Below are 19316 nucleotides of genomic sequence, written 5' to 3'. Positions count from 1 at the left end.
TGTTTGACAGAACAATCATCGATTTGTACCCAGTGAGCAGCACTCACATTTTCTTCTGCAGTTAAGCCTGGCTGGCCAGTACACGTGCCTTTGCCAGCAACCGTCTGCTCTCCAGAGCGTGCTGTCTGGTCTGTTCCTTCCCTTCTCTCCTTGGTTCTTTCTATCAGTCGCTATTTTTTTTTCTTATCATTAATTCCTGCCCCTTGAGGCTCCTCGGGTACCTGGGAGTAAGACAGGAGCGTTGAGATGGTTCATGCCAGTTTGTCAGTGAGCAAAGCCAGAGGTGTCTTTTGATTTCCGCAGGTTGCCAGGGAAAGCCCCGTGGGTGTCAGTGGCTGGAGGAGGATCCGTCGGCAGCCTGCTGTCAGCCCGCTGCAGAGACGGAAAACTCTCCGGTCGGGACCCGCCGTGGGCTTGGGCTCATGTCGCTTTCACTGTGACAGTGGGAACCCCGTCCCCAACGCTGTCCCCACTGTGAGACTCACGTGTGCCCACGACCAGCCTAGAGGGTGGTCTGCACCCCTCGCGTTGGCAGTCTGAGCCCAGGCTGGCGAAAGCGACTGGGCTCAGTTCGCTCAGACGCTTACTTGTGTTTGATGTCCTGCCTTTAGCTCCCCTGCAGTTGAGTCTTGGTTTATGTCCTGGGGAGCAGATACCTGCTATCATCCATCTGTAGAAACCAGCAGAGCAGGGCCCCAGACTAGGTACGGCTCTACTGCTGGTGTAGGATCTGGCGTATCGACCAGATCCAGGCTAAGGCAAATGCACAAACAGGCTGCGTTTGAGAGACCAATGCCCGCCTGCCGTATCGCGCACTGACAGCTCAGCTAACACAAGCTTCTCTATACCAAGCAGCTGTGTAAATGTGGCAGCACGAGAGGAGAAAAGGGATCCAGAGATGAGCGACAGCACGTGCTCACAGTGTTGAAAATGCCTGCATAACTTAAATGAGGCAGAAGCTAACAGCGTGCACCAAAATAACTGCTGTGCCATCACTCCGAGCACGCGCTTAAAAGGAAGAAGTAGACAACGCACCACTTCACCAGAAAAAGAATCATTTTATTCTCACAGTTGGAGCAATCGCAGCCACCAAGCCAGGAGGAAGGTGATGTGAACAGAGACAGTTGTTTCTACCTTTATTGAGTCTAAGGAGATTGTAACAGCAAGTATGTTTTAGAAGTAATGCCGCTCTTCATCTCTTCTTTGAGATGTGCTGAGCACACGCCGCTCTCAGTGCTTTCCTGGGAAGCCAGGGATGCTCAGGAGCCGTCAGAAACAGGCTAATGAGCTTGGAGCGAAAAGAGACAGAATTATCACTGAGCCCTGAAATCTGACTTACCTACTAAGAGACAGCATCACCCAAGGTTATCCTGTTTGCTCTGGAGTGCCATAAGCACAGGAGAAAAATGGAATTCTCTTTTTAGCCAGATTAGCTTCTTTTTTTTTTTTTTTTGATTCATACATAACTGAATTGAGGACCTAACTGTGAAAAAAGAGCATCCCCAGCTATCCTTACGACACTCAGAAACAGCAGCAAAACGCTCCCAGTGAAATATTCCCTTGGCCAGAAGAAAAATATCAAATGTTTCCTGGAACAAGAGCAAGTCTTCAGATTAACTTTTAATCTTTCTTTACCTCTATTCTTTGGCAACCCGCCTCTTTGCTGTGTAACAACTACAGTATCAGTCCTCATTAATGTACTTTGCACCTAGATTTGTAGATGCTTTGTCACAACTGGGTAAACAGCCCCATTAAACACATTTCGCAAGCCAGGGAACTGAGCTAGCAGCAAGCCGAGAGCTCGCCTCTAACTCACAGGGCAAATCAATGGCAGAAACTAAATGAAAATGCTTCTGTCTCTTTGGCTTCCAAACCTGGATTTAATCACCTCATTATTTTCAAAGGTGTCTCACTGATCTCACACTTCAGGAAAGCAGGATGAGTGTCCCCACATGGATTTAAATGCATCTCAAAAGGCAAATAAAAAACCCACCAGGATTTTAGCCAGTACCTCTGTCCAAAATTCCCTGGATGATCCCATTACAGCAAAGAAAAACCTCACGGTATCAGTACTAGACCAAAAATGAAAAGAAAAGCAGTATATTCACAGCTGTCAAGAAGCTTAAAGAACAAGAAACCAAAACCAGCAGCTGAGACAAATCAACAGCCTGTGGTACCGGGGGCGTAAGCCGTATTTTTCTGACAGTTTCACAGGAGAGTGTGAGTCAAGGCAACTGCTGCCAGTCATTTTCCAAATGAGCAGGCATCTTCCCAGAGTTCCGCCACATCGCAGAGGTTTAACAGTATCTTCAGGAGGCATTGTAGACCAGTGCTGGTACCACGGCCCATGCAAAGCAGCACTTTGATTTGTTATCTCTCCGTGCTGGGGTTAGAAATTGCATGCGCTGAGCTCCCTTGGGCTAACTTAGGTTAAAGTAACATGGGAACACTTTGGCCTGAGGAATTAAGGCCTGTAGGAGGATCTGAACTTGAATTCAGCAATTAGCCTAGTTAAAACCGAGCCAGCTTGATTTGACTTCTGCTTTAACCCCAGTTAACATGACAACAATACCGGGGTTAAGGCCCGTAACTACCACAGTCTAGTCATTTGCTGAACTGGTGAAACCCTTACTGGGCAGCGTCACATATATGTGCAAGATCAGTTCAGCATCATCTCAAGCTATGTGAAGTATCAAGATAAAGCCATTCTGCCCTTATTTCAGTTTGCCTTTGGTATCTGAGGCTTGTCTGGGGGTAATCTGTTTCAGAAGACAAACTTCATCTCAGTGGCTGCTTTATTCATGTGGATGCTGATGCCCGCAGTGACTACACAGCTCACACTGCCAAGCTGCTCACAGCGGTCGCCAGAGCCTGGCTCCCCAACATCTCACAGCACCAGCACAAAGTTGTGTCTCTGCGGTGAAAGATGGGGCCCAAGACCCGCCTTTCTTGTGGTGTCAAGTTCAGAGTCGTGGCTTTTTAAGACCAAGGGACGCATATGCGGAGGGGAGGGGAGGGAAGGGAAGGGGAGGGGAAAGGATGGGTAAAAGAAGCAAAGTCCAACTAAGAGTCACTTTGGGGACAGGTGATCTGCTGTGATTAATGTAGGAAAAAGGGTAGGAAGCTATGGGATATTTAAAGAAGAAAAGCCTGAAGAACAGATTTCTTTGCAATGTGGGAAGGCTGGCAGTAAGTCATAGTAACAGTAACTATGAAAGACTTGGCTATTTCAGTACTGCTGACTGCTTTACTATGAACAAGCTGTTAGCGCAGTCCATCTTAAGGCTGTAGAAGTACTTCCAATGCATAAAACCCTATCTGAAGGCCAAGAAAGTCACAATGAACCAGCTGAGACTAAAATTTCCCGAGCTAGGGCTGTGCCTCAGGCTAAATTTGTTTGCGAACGTTCAGCCAAAAATTTTTTAATCCCTTTCTAATGGCTGACATCATTCTTAGAAATCCATTGTTTATCTGACCTTCTCCTAACCCATTAGAAAAATTTCTGGTGAGCTTTTCCTTTCTCAGTTTAATGCTTTGAAGCATCACATGCGAAATTTGGCAGGAGGGAGCGTTCTGTTAGGAAGACACATTGCACCAGCTCTCTAAAACTGTGCTCAAACTTGGCCATGTTACAAACACTTGAAAACCCAGGTTGCATGCGCTTGTTAGAGTTCTCAGTTTTCCAGCTAAAATTCCCCAGAGACGCCTGAACGGAGCAGGTGGTGGCTGTTGCCAGCTGCTGGAGGCTGGCAAGGGCGAATGACAAGCACGAAGCTGGTCTCCTCCGCTCTGCCCTTGCCCCTTTCCAGCACTGAAATGGTCAGGAGGAGAGGCCGCCCAACTGAAGGCAAAACAGGCAAAAGAGAGATGGTGGGCTGAAAAAAGGAGGTGGAGGAAGGACCAAAAAAGCCTGGGACTGGGGGGAGACTGCGCTTTCTGGGCTCAGAAGAGGTCAACGAAGAGGCAATGTTTCTGGGGTCTCCACCAGCCTCAGCTTTACTGTAGCCTGGGAGATGGACAGCTGGGGACGGAGAGCTGCAGGCTTCACACCGACCATGTGTGCTGTTGCAAGAGGCGTTGCTCCTCCAGAATGAAACATTGCTGAGGTTTGGATCCATCTAATGGTGTTAGAAGGAAAGTAGACTGGGATTTGGATGAAAAATTTCTGAAAGCTCAAGGAAATATTCATGTTATGTAAGCAGTGCTTCCTGGCTGTCTCCAGTATTGAAGCAAAGAGGGAGAGAAGGAAGAGTGTTTCTTTGGCCGTGGAAAGGTTTTCGCTGCACCTCTGTGAAGGAATGGGTGTGTGGTGCTGGGTAATTACTGAAACAGCGGTGTTCATAAACAGGCACTCATCTGTGATCTTCATGTCCGGGGTGCCAGACCTGTGATCCTGCAGGAAGACCTGCAAAAGCTGCTTGCAGCTCCAGCCAGGAGCTGGGCGTGGGTCCTGGGTCCTGTACAGCTGTGTGTGGCAGCCAGGAGCTGCCAAACGCAGCTTCTAGGCATTTCCTATGAGGTACCAACACTTAGAAGGTCATATGGACCTACATTTCCATTTTCTCCATTGGTGGCACCTCAGAGGGATGCTATGAGTACGAAAGACTGCACAAAAAGGCTCAGTTAAAATTGTGCAGGCAGCTGTTGTATTATCTCTCTTCTGGATGCTTCGTTTTGCAATATTAATAACTTATCCTAAAAGCTGCCTTTCTGTTTGTATTGCAGGTTGTCCAGTCAAAGAACAGTAATGTCTGCATGTAACTTCTGTAACTTCACATTGCTCGTCTCTTAAACAACTGCGCACAGTCAAAGATGAGCACCCAGCACAGCGAGCCTGCAGCTAACCAAAATTAGTATGCATGGATCGGGAGGGCTTTTCCCCCTGACTTGAAAATTGCTCAAAATATTACTTTGTTGAAAAGAAATGCAAATGAACATCTTTCATTCTTCAGAAGCATAATTACTCTTTTCTGTTTCTCTCTCTCAGAAAGAGATTTGTTGTCTATTGTTTCTTTGCTTGCTTTGAAAACTGTTCTTCTGAAATTACCTAAGCAACAACACTTGCTCCAGTTGTCTGCAGGAACGGCAGTCCAAGCTACTAACCACAAGCGGAGAAGTTGCCTAGTTTGCAGCCTAAAGGGGAGAGAGGAAAAGATCATCTGTCCGGAGACCTTTTGGAAAAGTGTAAACTGGGGGGTAGGAGTGGTGGGTGTTTTTTTTTTCTTAAGCTTGTGCATTTCTCAGGTTGCAGCTTTTTCACCTTACATCAAGGCCAAGCCCCAGGAAGTAGAGCAGCTGGAGAGTTACTCTTCTGATGGCCTTTCGGGGTGATGCTCATCAAAAGTAAATCCACTTCCCAAATTCCAATCAACCATCCTTCTGACAGCCCGGAGGTGAGTGATGGGAGTCCGACAGCCTTTGGCTCTAGCCAAGGTAAGCAAAAAGGAAAGAACTCAGGTGGATATTTTTCAGCTGAAGTCCATAAAGTTGGAGCTCAAAATAAATTCAAACCAGCAGGGTAAGAATGTCCTTTTACCAGTGGGATGATCAGGAAACATCCGCTGTCATTCTTGGGACCACATTTCCCCATCTTTTCACTTGTTATTTGAGTGCATGGGTCGCAAAAATTGGTGTGAGAGGAACTCCTCGGTCACCTTTTAGCATCCAGCCATCTCCTGCTCAAGCCAGTCCACTGAGTACGGGACTATCACAGCTCTGTCTCCTAAGACCTTGCAGTAGAGCTGTTCAAAATGTGGTGGGTACTTAAAAGCCAACAAACTCCCCAGCTACTCTGCAAACATACTTCAGCTCTCGTTGACTCTCCCAGGCTGTACTTGCTAAGAGTGCTGTTTGTCCCATCATCCCAGTTGTTAATAAATATGCTAAACTTTATCAGCCCCGTATGGATACCTAAGGGACATCACTAGTGACCGGCCACCAGCTGAACTCTGTACCGTTGTTCCCAAGTCTTTGAGCCCCATGGTCTGAACAATCATCCACACACTTTATCGTCTACCTTGCGAGCCTATATCTCATTGATTTGGCTACAAAGATACTGTGGGAGATGGTGTTAAAGGCTTTGCCAACACCAAGGTAACAATGTGCACTGCTCTCATGCTTTGAGGAGGCTGCCCTAGCAGAACAACCAGCTCTCCCGGGCCCCTTTGCTCTCCAGGACAGCTCCCATTGGGATCCTACAAAGCAGATCCCTGAATGAGGTGAAATCTGCCCTCCTGAAGGCAGGGGCACTAAGGCTCTTTGTCCTGCTGGCTTCTTGCAGGATTTAATATTCCACGGTCTCGTGCAAACTTACCCTTGACCATCATGTTCTGGACCAATTCTTCCTTGTTTTTGAATAGCAAACCCAGAGCATCTCCCTTGGTCGTCTCATCGATCACCTGTGTCAAGAGATTGTCTTCAGCACACTCCAGAAACCACCTGGATTGTGTCCAATCATGTAGCCTGTCCAGTTAAAGCAGACCTGAAAGCCCTAAGGACTGTAATTTTGTGAGATGGTTCCACTGACATTGCCCGTGTTGATTTGCCGCCTTCTCCTTGTCCAGAAGCACTCGACTGGCTCATCACCTGTCCCATGGCAAAGCCCTGGGCACGCCTCTGCATAAAGCACCACCAGCACTCCTCGCCCTTTCCAGCCTGTCCTTTCTGAAGAGACTACGTCCATCTGTGGCATCTTTCCAGTCAGGTGAACCATCCCACCATGCCTCTGTAATCCGAAAGAAATCGTAATCCTGCAGTGGTGTGGAGGCTAGTAATTCGCCCAGTTGTTCCCCATGCTGCGTATGTGTGCTTACAGACACTTGAGGTGAACCCTGAGACAGGATGCTTTCTTGAGGGACACGCAGGATCACGCTGCAGAGACTCCAGCCAGGGGACCTCTGCATGCAGACAGTGAGCGTTCGGCTGCCCCTTTGGGCCGGGGTGTTCGAAGGCCCGGGCTGCGCCCCAGCGCTGACGGCGCGGTCTTTGCAGGCGCCTCATTTTGCAGCCTGAGCTCTCCATCCCTGCTGCAGCAATTGCTCCGTTAGGAGCGTTTCTCTGATCACGCTGAGATCACAGATCAAACTGTGATGGGTTTACTGCTTCTTTTCAGCTAGAACTACGTGTCGTGTCGTAAGAGCGAGCTTTATTGATCTCCGATGGCAGAGATGCCAGGAGCACATAGCTGGGCTGCTTTAGGAAATACTTGGACTATCTCCATAATTGTGTTTGCGTTACTGCTGCCCCAAAGGCTGGAAATTCGAACCTCCTTGCAATGCATGTGCTTTCTTCCTTCTAGCTGAGCTGTATTCTACAAAAATCAAGGTTATCGTGCTGAGTGACATTTGGAGTTGGGTAAAGGTTGTTATTCCCAGAAACATAAATGATTTTTAAAGTCTCAGGTCACAATTTTAGGCTAATTTCTGTGACAAGTGTTTTCTGTAAGGGAAAGCATCACCTAACCTGAGCTTTCTCAAGGCCCAGTGGAACAAATCCTCAGCCCTGAAAAGAGAAACCTGGAGGATTTGTGTTTAGGAGCTGCGTCTCCCCTGACTTGCCTCTACAAACAAGGCGGCGATGCAGATTTCAACAAACTCTTTCCAAACCACCCCGCGAGAGTGCAGCAAGACTGGATTGCTTGTTGGGAGCCACGATCCCACCTCGGCCATGGGAGAGGGCACCCAACTACCCACACCTCGCCCAGCCCTGCCCCATGGAGGGGACCTCTGCAGGACCTGCCACCAGCAGCAGGGACAAAGGGGCCTCAGCTCTGGCTTTGGAGGAGGAGGAGAAGGAGGAGGGATGACCCTCATCACCACTCCCCCAAGGCTGAGCTGAGCAGAGGAGGAGCTTTGGGTTTGAGCCAGGTCCCACATTCAGAGGCCAGCAACTGCAGGGAGAGGGGAGCAGGGAGACAGCAGAAGAGAGTGTGGGGAAGAGGAGGAAGCAAGGAGAAGACAGCAGCTGCCTGGGGAAGTGAGGGAGAGGAGGGGAGAGGAGAGGAGAAGGCAAAAGGAGGCAGAAACAGTCTTGGGTCAGAAGAGGAAGACCTTTTGTGAACAGGCTACATGATGGCGTTGCTCCTGTGGCTGCAGTCCCAGCTGTTATCCTGCTGGAGCAACATCTCCGTACTGGGAGTGTTCCTTACAGTCTTTACTTTGCTTCTTGACTTCATGAAGCGCAGGAAGAAGTGGAGCCGTTACCCACCGGGCCCCACGTCGCTGCCGTTCATCGGGACCATGCTGTACGTTGACTTCCGCAACCCCCACCACTCCTTCAACCAGGTGAGTGCCGGCCCCCGCGACGAGGTGCCCCTGGCACCAGCACGGGAGGGGTGGGGACGCCCTGGCACGATCCCCAAAGCCGAAGGGCAATGCCCTCTCCAAAGTCCAGGATGAATCAAGTCGCTGCCTAAGGACACTGGCCTGGCCCGCACAGATAACAGGTAATGGCAGCTGACGCCTGCCAGCCTCCACCTCCCCATCTCTGCCTGAGCTCAGCGGGAGATCCTCCCGTGCCCCAGCCATGGGTGAAGCTTGCTCTCCTGCAGAGCTGGCCACCAACTCGGGCAGGGAGACATCAGAGAGCGGAGGAAAGGCCAGTGTCTGCAGGCTGGGGATGCAGCTGCAGGAATGGCAGGCTTCCCTGCGAGTTACCGGAGCACGCCGACGGGCATGTGACAGTTCCAGTGAGACAGATCAGCTTGCGGGATTTGCCCCAGCAGCAATGCCCAAAATCTCGGTAGCGTTCTTATTCGAAGCCAGGGCTTAGCTTTTCTCAGAGGAAAAGCACAGCGCGGCTTGCAGCAGATAAACCGGGGGGTGGTTGTGCTTCAGTTTGCAAACTCTGAAGGCCTTTTCTCTGGGAGAGCACCGTTCAGCTGTCTGTCCAAAATCTGCCAAATGCAGAAACTAAATACAGCAGTTGTATTAGTGGCTTGCACATAGTCCAAAAGATTACCATTTTTAAATCACATCACATCAGGGTCATGCTAACCACAATCTTGACCAGTAATCACTTTTAATGATGTATTTCTAGTGCCAGTGAAGTCCTAATTCCCCTTCCAACCCCACTGCAAATACAGTCACAAGTACTTCAGTCCCCTGCATTGCTACAGTGCAGAAATGAAGACACTTAGCTTATTAATTAAAAAAAAGAAGACAGGAAAAAAACAAAGAAAACAGAGCACAGTCTGTGAGGCATTGCTACTATTGCACTGTCTTCCAACAACATGTTCCCCAGCACTTTGTTCAGTGTTGCTGACTAGCAGGGAGCTTCGACCTGCCTTCCTGGGAGTCTATGTCCAGTCAAAGGGCTTGTCTACCTGGAGGAGACAGCTCCACGGGAGCCTCCCTCAGTGAGGGCACTGCTGACAGGCTTACCTGTGCAGCCATCCTGCTGCCAGCATGATGTGTCGTATAGATCACGACAGACGTAGGGTGTGTGCCAGTTACCAGTCTTACTAGATGTGTACACTCCTTTTAGGGAAAAGGTTGACCTGAAACTCCACTGTGGACTTGTCCCTTCCAACCGTGTTTCTGGAAACAGGGCTCTGGGCAGGTCTTTAGGAACAAATGCATATTAAAAAGAAATTACATATCACCTTATTAAAAAAACCCCAAACGTATCACCTTATTGAGAGCAGCTGTGCTGAAGAACTTGGGAGTACTGGTGGATGAAAAGCTGGACATGAGCCACCAATGTGTGCTTGCAGCCCAGAAGGCCAACCATACCCTGGGCTGCATCAAAAGCAGCGTGGTCAGCAGGTCAAGGGAGGGGATTCTGCCCCTCTACTCCACTCTGGTGAGACCTCACCACCCAGCTCTGGAGCCCCCAGCACAGGAAGGACATGGACCTGTTGGAGCGGGTCCAGAGGAAGGCCACAAAATGACCAGAGGGCTGGAGCACCTCTCCTATGAGGAAAGGTTGAGAGACTCGGGGGTTGTTCAGCTGGGAGAAAAGAAGGCTGCGGGGAGACCTTATTGCAGCCTTTCAGTACTTAAAGGGGGCTTATAGGAAAGATGGGGACAATCTTTTTTAGCAAGGCCTGTTGTGACAGTACAAGGAGTGATGGTCTTAAACTAAGGGAGGGTAGATTTAGACTGGATATAAGGAAGAAACTTTTTACAATGAGAGTGGTGAAACATTGAAACAGATCGCCCAGAGAGGTAGTGGTGGCCCCATCCCTGGAAACATTCAAGGTCAGGTTGGACAGGGCCCTGAGCAACCTGGTCTAGCTGAAGATGTGCCTGCTCATTGCAGGGGGGGTGGACTAGATGACCTTTAAAGGTCCCTTCCAACCCAAAGCATTCTATGATTCTATGATATTTCCTTCTAACAGAAGTAGACTAACTCTTGCCTAGTCTTTTGGATCAAAATAAATTCAAGTATTAGGAAATAATTCATTGTTGAGCATGCAGCCTTTGAAAATCTGCAAAAAGGTTCTTGACCTTGTGTTGTCAGAGAAAATCCAAAATGCTTGCCCAACAGTCATGGCAAGAGTTTGGCCAGGATAGACGTATTCTAAATCTTTCCACTCACAGAGTGTTTGTCCCTGGTTCAGCTGCTGTTTGGCACCACTCTGAGCTGCTTCACTGCAATGACAAAGGTCAAAGATCAGCTGAGAGTCTCCTGATAAAAGCACCTCAAAAATCACTAAATAGTGAAGGCCCTAAGGATGGACACGGTGATATTTTTGACATTACATTCAGCTAATTTTAAGGGACGTACTTTTATATCTTGGCAGCTTCGCAAGAAGTTTGGAAATGTCTTCAATCTTCAGAACTGCTGGACTAACCTGGTAGTGCTGAATGGGTATAAAACAGTGAAGGAAGCCCTGGTCCACAAATCGGAGGACTTTGCTGACCGGCCATACTTTCCAATGTATGAACACGTGGGCTACGGAAAGAAATCTGAAGGCAAGTCCCCTGGAACTGGATGTTCCCCACTGCTACCAGCATAAGGATGACTGAGTAGATGGAGGGTGGCTGGAAGATTTTCTGAGCACAGTGCCACTTTCTCATGTCCTTCTGGTCAATCTCCTTGTATGTCTGCCACCCTTTGGTGGTGACAAAATCAGATTTGATGAAAAGGGGGCTGCCCTTCGCAGCTGTAGTACATCTCCAGGTGCTAGCACACACCTCTTCAGCAGTGTTAGGACACTATCAGTGGTACAACTCCCCTGCCAGCACTGGAGCTGCTGGCTCCCCACACCCAGGGATCAGTGCTTGTGCTCACACGCTATGTGCGTGTTGCCATCGTCATGAAAGAAATGGTAACTTTCTTCCAAGACAGAGCATTATCCAGCATCCAGCCCACATCTCTCATCCTCAGCTCCTGTGCGGTGGCACAAGTTGCTGCCACGTTCACACAAGCTAAGGGTGCGATGCTGAATGGTTTGGGGGAGCGATTCCTTTCATAGAATCATAAAGGTTTGAAAACTTATGTTTGCTATTGTCTAGCAAACTTTGCTTGATGTACAGGTCAGAGATCCTGACACTTCTCACTCATCCACAATTCCAGGGGTTGTTATAGCAAGATACGGGCACGTCTGGAAGGAGCTAAGGAAATTCACGCTGTCTACCTTGAGGAACTTTGGGATGGGAAAGAAATCCTTGGAAGAGCGAGTGACAGAGGAAGCTGGATTTCTGTGCTCTGCAGTCAATTCTAAAGAAGGTTTGTCACATCCAGAAGTATGGGGAAATCACAGAAAAAGCCAATACAGTGAGGCAGAGAGAGAAGCAATGCTACAGCCCCTCTCGTCTGCATGCAGTGCTCTCTGCTAAGCAAATGCAGTGTTTCTAGTCTATATACAGTAGTGACCCTGCTCTGCCTTGAAGCCACTTCTACTTCACACAGTGGGGCTACTCTAACACTAATCCGTTTGAAACAGGAAACAAATAGGAAATAAATAGAAATAAAGAGGTAAAATATAATTATTCCCAGAGCTGGGTAACTATTACCTTTATGAAGTTTAGTGGAACTTACTGATATTATCATATGCAATAAAAGTGCAGCTGAGAGTTTTCACAGCACACCGCCTGTCATCTAGACACAAAGCAAAGTGTTGTTTGTCAAGTCACAGAACAACCCTGCCACTCAGCTTTTCTTGGGAGTCGTCTCCTTTAAACAAGGATCAACCAAATAGTAGTAGGAGATGAGAAGACCTTCACTTCCTAGTATGATGCATTTGTACTTTGGAGTGGTTTGGGAGCTTTTTCTCTTGAAGGCATCAAGGACACATTTGTGTATTCTTGTTGCTGACAGCTGAGGTCCAACAGCTTGGTGTTGCCCAGCTTCATTGCTTGGTCTTCATCTCCATTTTTAGGTCGTCCTTTCGACTTGCGTTTTCTTGTAAATAATGCAGTCTGCAACGTGATCTGCACCACTGTCTACGGAGAGCGTTTTGACTACGGTGATGAGACATTCAAGAAGCTGTTACATTTGTTTGAAAAATCCCTGAATGAAGAAGCTGGATTCTTGACTCAGGTAAACCAAGAGCGTAATATGTTCTGTAAGAAGCTGCCTGTTAAAGATTTTACTCTCGCATGAGTGGGTTACACTAGGTATTGCTTTATTCACAAATCAGCGTCGGCCATCACCTCAGTGAGTGGCAACTCCAAACAAATTCATCACACATTATATACCCTTCAATTATGTTTACATAACCACCAAAGTCCACCTAGAAATTTCCATCAGGTTCTCAATTCTTATTTTATTCTTAGTTGGCAGAGAGTTCTTGATTTTCCATCCGTGGCCAGTCTCATTCTCAGGTTGACCTTATCGTCTGTTGGTCTGTTTTGAGATTACAAAATTCATCCATCTTAGAAAACGGTTTCTAACCCAACCATGGTAAGGGCTGTACAGGGGACAATTCAGAGCAGCATTCCATGGTCGTATCGTTTCTTAACACACCTGTATTCATACAATTGAATCTATGTTCTAGTTCTATGATTTTATTCTATTCTGTAGTCAAAATCAATCTTCTGTATAATCAGTCTCTAACACTGCCCTTTGTTGCTTGAGAACATTGTGTTTTCATTATTTTTCTTTTTGCATCACATATCTTCTCTCTCTCTCTCTCTCTCTCTCTGGTTCTGACATCCCAGATTCTTAATGTGGTGCCCATTTTGTTGCGCATCCCTGGAGTGCCGCAGAAAGTCTTCCGTGGGCAAAAGGAATTCATGGACTTCGTAGACGTGCTCATAGATAAGCACATGGAGACCTGGAACCCTGCTTACACCCGAGATTTCACTGATGCGTTCTTAAAGGAAATGAAGAAGGTAAGATGACACCAGCAGAACCGCAGGGTCTGGGGACAATTCCTCTGCCTGCTTAAGCTTGTTAATAGAAGCTGACTTTCCTCATAAATCTGTATAAAACCTCTTACTAACTGATTTCATACTTTTTCATTCCATGTTGTATCTTGAGAAGAAAGGTGTTAACTTCTTCATGCTGCAACCTCCTCTATTGTCTTAAGAGACCATATTATCTGCTGGTGTTCTTGTTCCCATTTTCTACCTTCACGTTCCCCTCAGAGTGCAGCAACTCCTTTCTTCCCAGCCTACACTATTTTGAAGATATTTAAAAGGCAATGATGGAGAATTCAGTAATATTTCTAAGTTTGCACCAGGGAAGAAGTCAACATGCAAGACTCTGTGTACGTCAGGGCTTTAACGACTGATGTCTCAGAATCAGCCACAAAACTGCAGCAACTGGCTTTTTGGTATCATTGCCCAGTTCATAGCCTGCCTTTAAACCAAGTTATGACTTAGAGAGATGACATCTCCTTTGGCATGTGTGTCTTTGAATTGCTTGCTAAGAACTAGTACCCTACAGATCAGATGAAAGCCTAAATCTGAACCTCACTGAAATTAAAATTTGATTCAGTCAGGCATGAAGTCAGTATAAAATCAAAGGTACTCCCGTCAGCCCATCCATCCACCATATGTTTCTGCGCATGGATTCACTAAATTTCAAGTGCCAGATCAGCAATAGTAGCAAATTCTGCCCGAGAATCACTTCTGCCATCCGAGCCCTCAGGCTGGGCTGCTGCTCTGCAGAATGAACCCTGCCACGCTGTGGGCACGGGCACCTCCGGTCCATGCATCAGTCCCCCCAGCTTGCGCAGGTAGAGCAACGTGACCTACGCTGCCCTGCACTGAGCACTACTGTGTGTGTGGGTATGTGAGCCTGACCGTGTTGCCTCGTCACATCTCTCTTCTGTTCGCTGAGGTCCCCTGATAAGCCAGTCTGATAAATCCCTTTACTGGGTTAACTTTGGTGAGGTCAGCCCCATAGCTCCCTTGCCAGAGATCTTTTATTGGAATAATAGTTGAGTCTTAAATGCCTGATTAATTGCTATCCATATTACAACAGCATCAAAATATACCGAATAACTTAACAGAAGCTAGTCCCTAGGAAAGAAAAGTACAAAGAGGATTAGAAAAGACAAGCAGATGAACTCATGCAGAGCTCTTGTCATATCTCATATGCTAACAAATTTGAGCTCAATTAGCATTTGGACGAGAGACCAGTTTTGCTGAAATCGGTGTTGCAGACTTAATAGGCAGCAATATTTTTTTTTGATTGTAAGAAAATAGCAGGGCAGAAGCAGCGAGAATCCGTAATGCACAGCTATAGATAAATCCCTCAAAATACTGCTAATTTTGCCTTTGCCACATCAATGCAGCCTCCTCTCTGCTGCGTGGGTTTTATGATCTGATCAAACCTGAATAACTGTGTTCCACCTCCTCTGGGGGAGGATGCTACGGCAAGTGGCATGGGCCTGCTGTCTGTCTGAGCTGAGAGCACAAGGTGTTCGCTTCTGTTCTGAAGCCAGGTGTAGCCTTCATCTTCCAGGATACGGGAGGTGACCAGTGACTTTCAAACACAGGAGGTAACAGGGTTACTGAAGTACATCAGCCATACACAGGCTGTTGCCTGTGTTGTGCTCTACCAATGCACTTCTTGGTCAGCAAAAATGGACCTAGAGCTTCTCAGTACATCTCTGGAACAATGGTCTTCTCGCCCAGCAAGTATTCCATCTCCAGTCACCCGTGTGTTTGCTCTCTGCAGGGTAAGGCTGCTGAAGAGAATGGTTTCAACTACAACAACCTTCGTCTGGTGACTGCAGACTTATTTACAGCTGGTTCCGAGACCACCTCCACCACTCTCCGGTGGGCAGTGCTGTACATGCTTCTCCACCCGGAAATACAGAGTAAGTCCGAAGACAGGCGGAGGGGTGGTGTCTTCCCTTCAACCCTCATTTTTCTGCAAGGCGACTGAGCATCTTCTCTCCGTGGTTTGGGGATTTTGCAATGAGGAACAGCTTTGGTGATTGCTGGCCCAGCAGAAACCAGGAGAAACGCTTCCCAAACATAGCTGTGCTGGCAGGGGGGAAGCCCTGGTAAAAAGACTGGAGCTGGAAAGGCAAGTTTGCTCTCAACTTCATTTTGAAGGCTACTGGGGAACTTTCAGTGGCCAGAGTACCCTCTTTCCAATATTTGGAATAGACGCTAATCTGTTTTAATTCTCCAGTGCTGCATGCCCAGGTACCCTTTCAGCTGCACAGAGGAGGAGTAAAGTAGCATGTGGAGTGACAAGACCTTTATTAAAGACACTATGCACAAAGAATAGTTGTACAGGTGGCTCTGCGCAATGGAAAACAAATGCATTCCCCTCTAGTTTCTGTTCCTTTCTCTAATTGTTTGTCCTGCTCTCATCCAGTGTCTACCAATCTCGTGCCACCGGCTTTCCTACAGCTTGTAAGAAAGCCTTCTGCTTATCTAAGGGCACTCTGATTCCTTAGCTATGCTGCTTTCAGGTAAGGTCCAAGCAGAGATCGATAAGGTGATTGGCAGAGAGAGATCACCCACCATGACGGACCAAGTGAGCATGCCCTACACCAATGCTGTGATCCATGAAGTGCAACGTTACGGGGATATCGTTCCTATTGGACTGCCTCACATGACGTACCGGGACACCGAGTTGCAAGGCTTCTTCATTCCCAAGGTGACCATGCCCAGACAGGCAACGCAGCAGCCTCTCCCTGCGCAGCCGCCAAGCCTGGGGTGTGGGTGACCCCACGCAACCTTGCAGCGTTGCCCTTCCAGCCCCAAATCACAGCCACTGGCGAGCACTGCAGTAGGACATTTCGAAATGCTAAGAGCAGGCAGCCGGTCGCGTTTGTGCTCTAGGTTTGTGCTGGTTGTGTGGGAAGCCAGCTGCAGCGGCAGCTGAGCACAAAGGTTTGCCTCCCTCTCAGCGAGCTGTGACATTCGCTGCCCTGCCTGTGTTGGAAGGAGAAAGTAACAGAGCTTAATGGGCTCTCTGGAGGCCCACGAGACCGGCTTGCTGGCCTTCCTAAGAAGGCAGTAGCTAAAACTCTAATCTCTGAAGCTATTCGAATGCCACTGGCATTCAGTCCACTGCCATTGTGACAGGTGGCAAGAGCACTGCCCTGGCAGCGCTGGAAGCAATGCAAGCCTGGGATTTTTTTTTTTTTTTTAGCCTTGTGAAATCTCCTCTAGCCTAGAACATTGACATGTGAAACAGGAAAGCTTTGCAATTTCCCATGGACCCCCGTGAAAGCTGGGCTTTGAATTCTGTCGGTCAGCTTTTTCCCTCCAGCTATAAAACAAGTCCAGGCAGATCTGCAAAGCAGGGGCTGCTTCCACTGTGTAACCGTGACATTGGCATTTGCATGCAATGGCCTTTACATGGATACAAATTACAAGAGTTCAGATGCCTCAGAGCACAGGGCAGGCACCATAAGTCATTGGAAAAGTGCCCTGCTTCACCTCTGTTTTAAATAAGATACGAAAGAAGAGGTCGGTGCCTTACTCTGAAGCACCTAATGATGGTTGCTATTAGGAGGGCGACACGAGACAGGAGGGACCAGCACTGGTACACTGTGCATGACAATGCTGCTGTTCTCACATGAGCTGTTTCCTCTCGTGTGGGAGCGCAGGGGACGACAGTCATCACGAATTTGTCTTCCGTGCTGAAGGATGAGGCTGTCTGGGAGAAACCAAAAGAGTTTTACCCCGAACACTTCCTGGATGCGAACGGGCAGTTTGTGAAACCGGAGGCCTTCCTGCCCTTCTCCGCAGGTAAGTCTGAGCAGAGGGTCCGGCTGCACGTCCGAGGCGCAGCAGGAGGGGTGATCCGCTCCAACCGCTGCAGCCGCTCCGGCGCAGCCCAACGTCCTCTTTCACAGACGCCTTCTCCTCCCTCTCTTGCAGGTCGCCGTGCCTGCCTGGGGGAGCAGCTGGCCAGGATGGAGCTCTTCATTTTCTTTACCACCCTCCTGCAGAAATTCACCTTTGTGATCCCCGAGGACCAGCCCAGGCTGCGGGAGGACGGTCACTTTGCCCTCACAAGCTCCCCACACCCATACCTGGTGCAAGCTGTCCCAAGATAAGCACGCATGGCTCTCCTTTCACTTGGAGGCCACCACCAATGCAAACTCTTGTCAGAAGCGTTGCAGGTCTAGGCAGGATCATACTGGGTTCCCCTCAAGACCTCTCAAGTCTGTGTAGGTGTCCCCAGCTGTGTAAAGCAAGGATCTGGCCCAATATGTGTGTGTATATATATACTTTAGCTTAATTCCAGTCTTGCATCTTGAATCAGACAGCCATAGCAAGTTACAAAGGACGATCAAGTTTGCAAACACATATCTGCCTCATCAGCCAGCTCTGCTGTAATTTGGGCTCTCATTGGCTGCAGCAGCAGTTCACTGAGGACACAGCTACTAAAGAAGAATTAGTCCTGAATCACTGTTTACTGAAGTACAAGGTTATCCTGGTTAAAAGACAACCCTGGGGTGTTGCTAATTCTGCCAACCGGAAAAAATCTGTCAGGTACCCCCAGCCCACGCCCTCCCTTGCCAGCCCCACTGCGCACCCAGCCACGCTCTGTCTCCCCGCGGTGCCGTCCCACAGCAGCCTGGTGCTCAGGGCAGCCCAGCTCTGGCTGGGTTCCTCCAAAAAGAAATCCACTGCCGCCAGCTGAGCTGGCATCTGCGGCTGGTGGGCAGGGAGAGAGCTTCAGCTCTGACAACAAGGTGACATTTAAACGCAGTTTCAGAGCAGTCTTGCCATCCAATCCGTACATATACCTTTCATTCCTTCCTGTTCATTGCACGCCCCTCTCTATTGCACACATCTCACATTGCCTTCATTTATAGCCCCAAAGAAAGTCAGTTTTAATACTGACGACCCTTATGTCACACTGTGCCTCCAGTGGGAGTAAATACCAAGAAGGGGTGCGTACATAATTCGTATGGTGTTTCAGCCACCGAGGCAGGTAATTTGTGAAATACACAAATCCCTATGAATATATCTCAGGAAGAATGCTGGTGTTTAGATTTACCATCTCCTTTAATCGGCTCCTGAAAACCGCTTTTTTTCCAGCATTACATCAAGTCAGCTCTCGGGCAGGTGTGGAACCCGCAGAAGGACGGAGCTGCGCTGTTTGAGATGGTGCGGATTTCAGAGCTACCCTTCTCTTCCTTCCTGCAATATTCCACACAAATTGTTTTGCGAGGTGTTAAGACACGCTGATGTTTAGGTTAGCAGTAATTACCTCTTAATGACGCGGCTGAAAAGACCATAGCAGAACAGAGCTTCTGTGCATAACAACCACAGCTGAGAAATCTCTGAAACTCGCTGCAAGCCTGCGTACACACTCACATCTATCTTTCTAATAGCAACTTTGGAATCTATGAAAGCTAATTATGCAAATACTGATTAGTACCGTTGTTAAGATTTTTACTTCATCAGGAACCGCACATTTATGCTTTTCATCTGCAAAATAATCCGGAAGAATAAAGGCAGTCTGAAAGTCTTCTCTGCCACCCCTCCTCTCTGTGGCTGTCTCAGCCCCGCCTCAGAACAGACCCGACACCCGAAGGGGGGTGGGGGGAAGGGGGGGACGGGACCTCCAAGCCGAGAACGGCCGCAACAGCCAACCCGCCGGGGCAGACCCCGTCCCCGGCCGAGAAGCTCCCTGCCGCCTCCCATCGCCCAGGGGCCGGGGCCTGCAGGGGGGCCGCCGGCAGCCCCCTCCTCCGGGGGGGGGGGGGGGGGGGGTGTCACGGGACTAAACCCTCCCCTCCTCGGCCCGGCGCTCCCTCCGCCTTCCGCCCCCGGGCCCGCAGTGCCGACCCCACCGCCCCGGGAGGCGGGGCACATCACGCCCCGCCCATCCGCTCTCAGCAGCCAGCGGTGATTGGCGTGTCTTTCGGCCAATCTGATGGGAGGCCGGCCGGCCGCCCCAAGTTGCCAGGCGCAAAAGGCTGGAGCGGCAGTGCGGCT

The 19316-nt window shown here is 48.8% G+C and overlaps 1 protein-coding gene across 1 annotated transcript; it reads left to right on the top strand.

Annotated features, from left to right (window-relative positions):
• The first annotated feature begins 7864 nt into the window (after nt 1–7864).
• Nucleotides 7865–18846, top strand: CYP2D6 (cytochrome P450 family 2 subfamily D member 6). The gene is made up of 9 exons (XM_009934987.2): nt 7865–8282; nt 10745–10916; nt 11521–11673; nt 12326–12486; nt 13107–13280; nt 15076–15217; nt 15824–16011; nt 16970–17111; nt 17244–18846. Exons 1-9 carry the CDS (start codon nt 8067–8069, stop codon nt 17420–17422), a joined length of 1527 nt encoding a protein of 508 aa, XP_009933289.2. The 5' UTR covers nt 7865–8066; the 3' UTR covers nt 17423–18846.
• The last annotated feature ends 470 nt before the right edge of the window (nt 18847–19316 follow it).

Source organism: Opisthocomus hoazin, chromosome 8, assembly GCF_030867145.1.
Source record: "Opisthocomus hoazin isolate bOpiHoa1 chromosome 8, bOpiHoa1.hap1, whole genome shotgun sequence".
Taxonomy (NCBI): domain Eukaryota; kingdom Metazoa; phylum Chordata; class Aves; order Opisthocomiformes; family Opisthocomidae; genus Opisthocomus; species Opisthocomus hoazin.
This window is presented reverse-complemented; position numbering and strand designations above follow the sequence as displayed.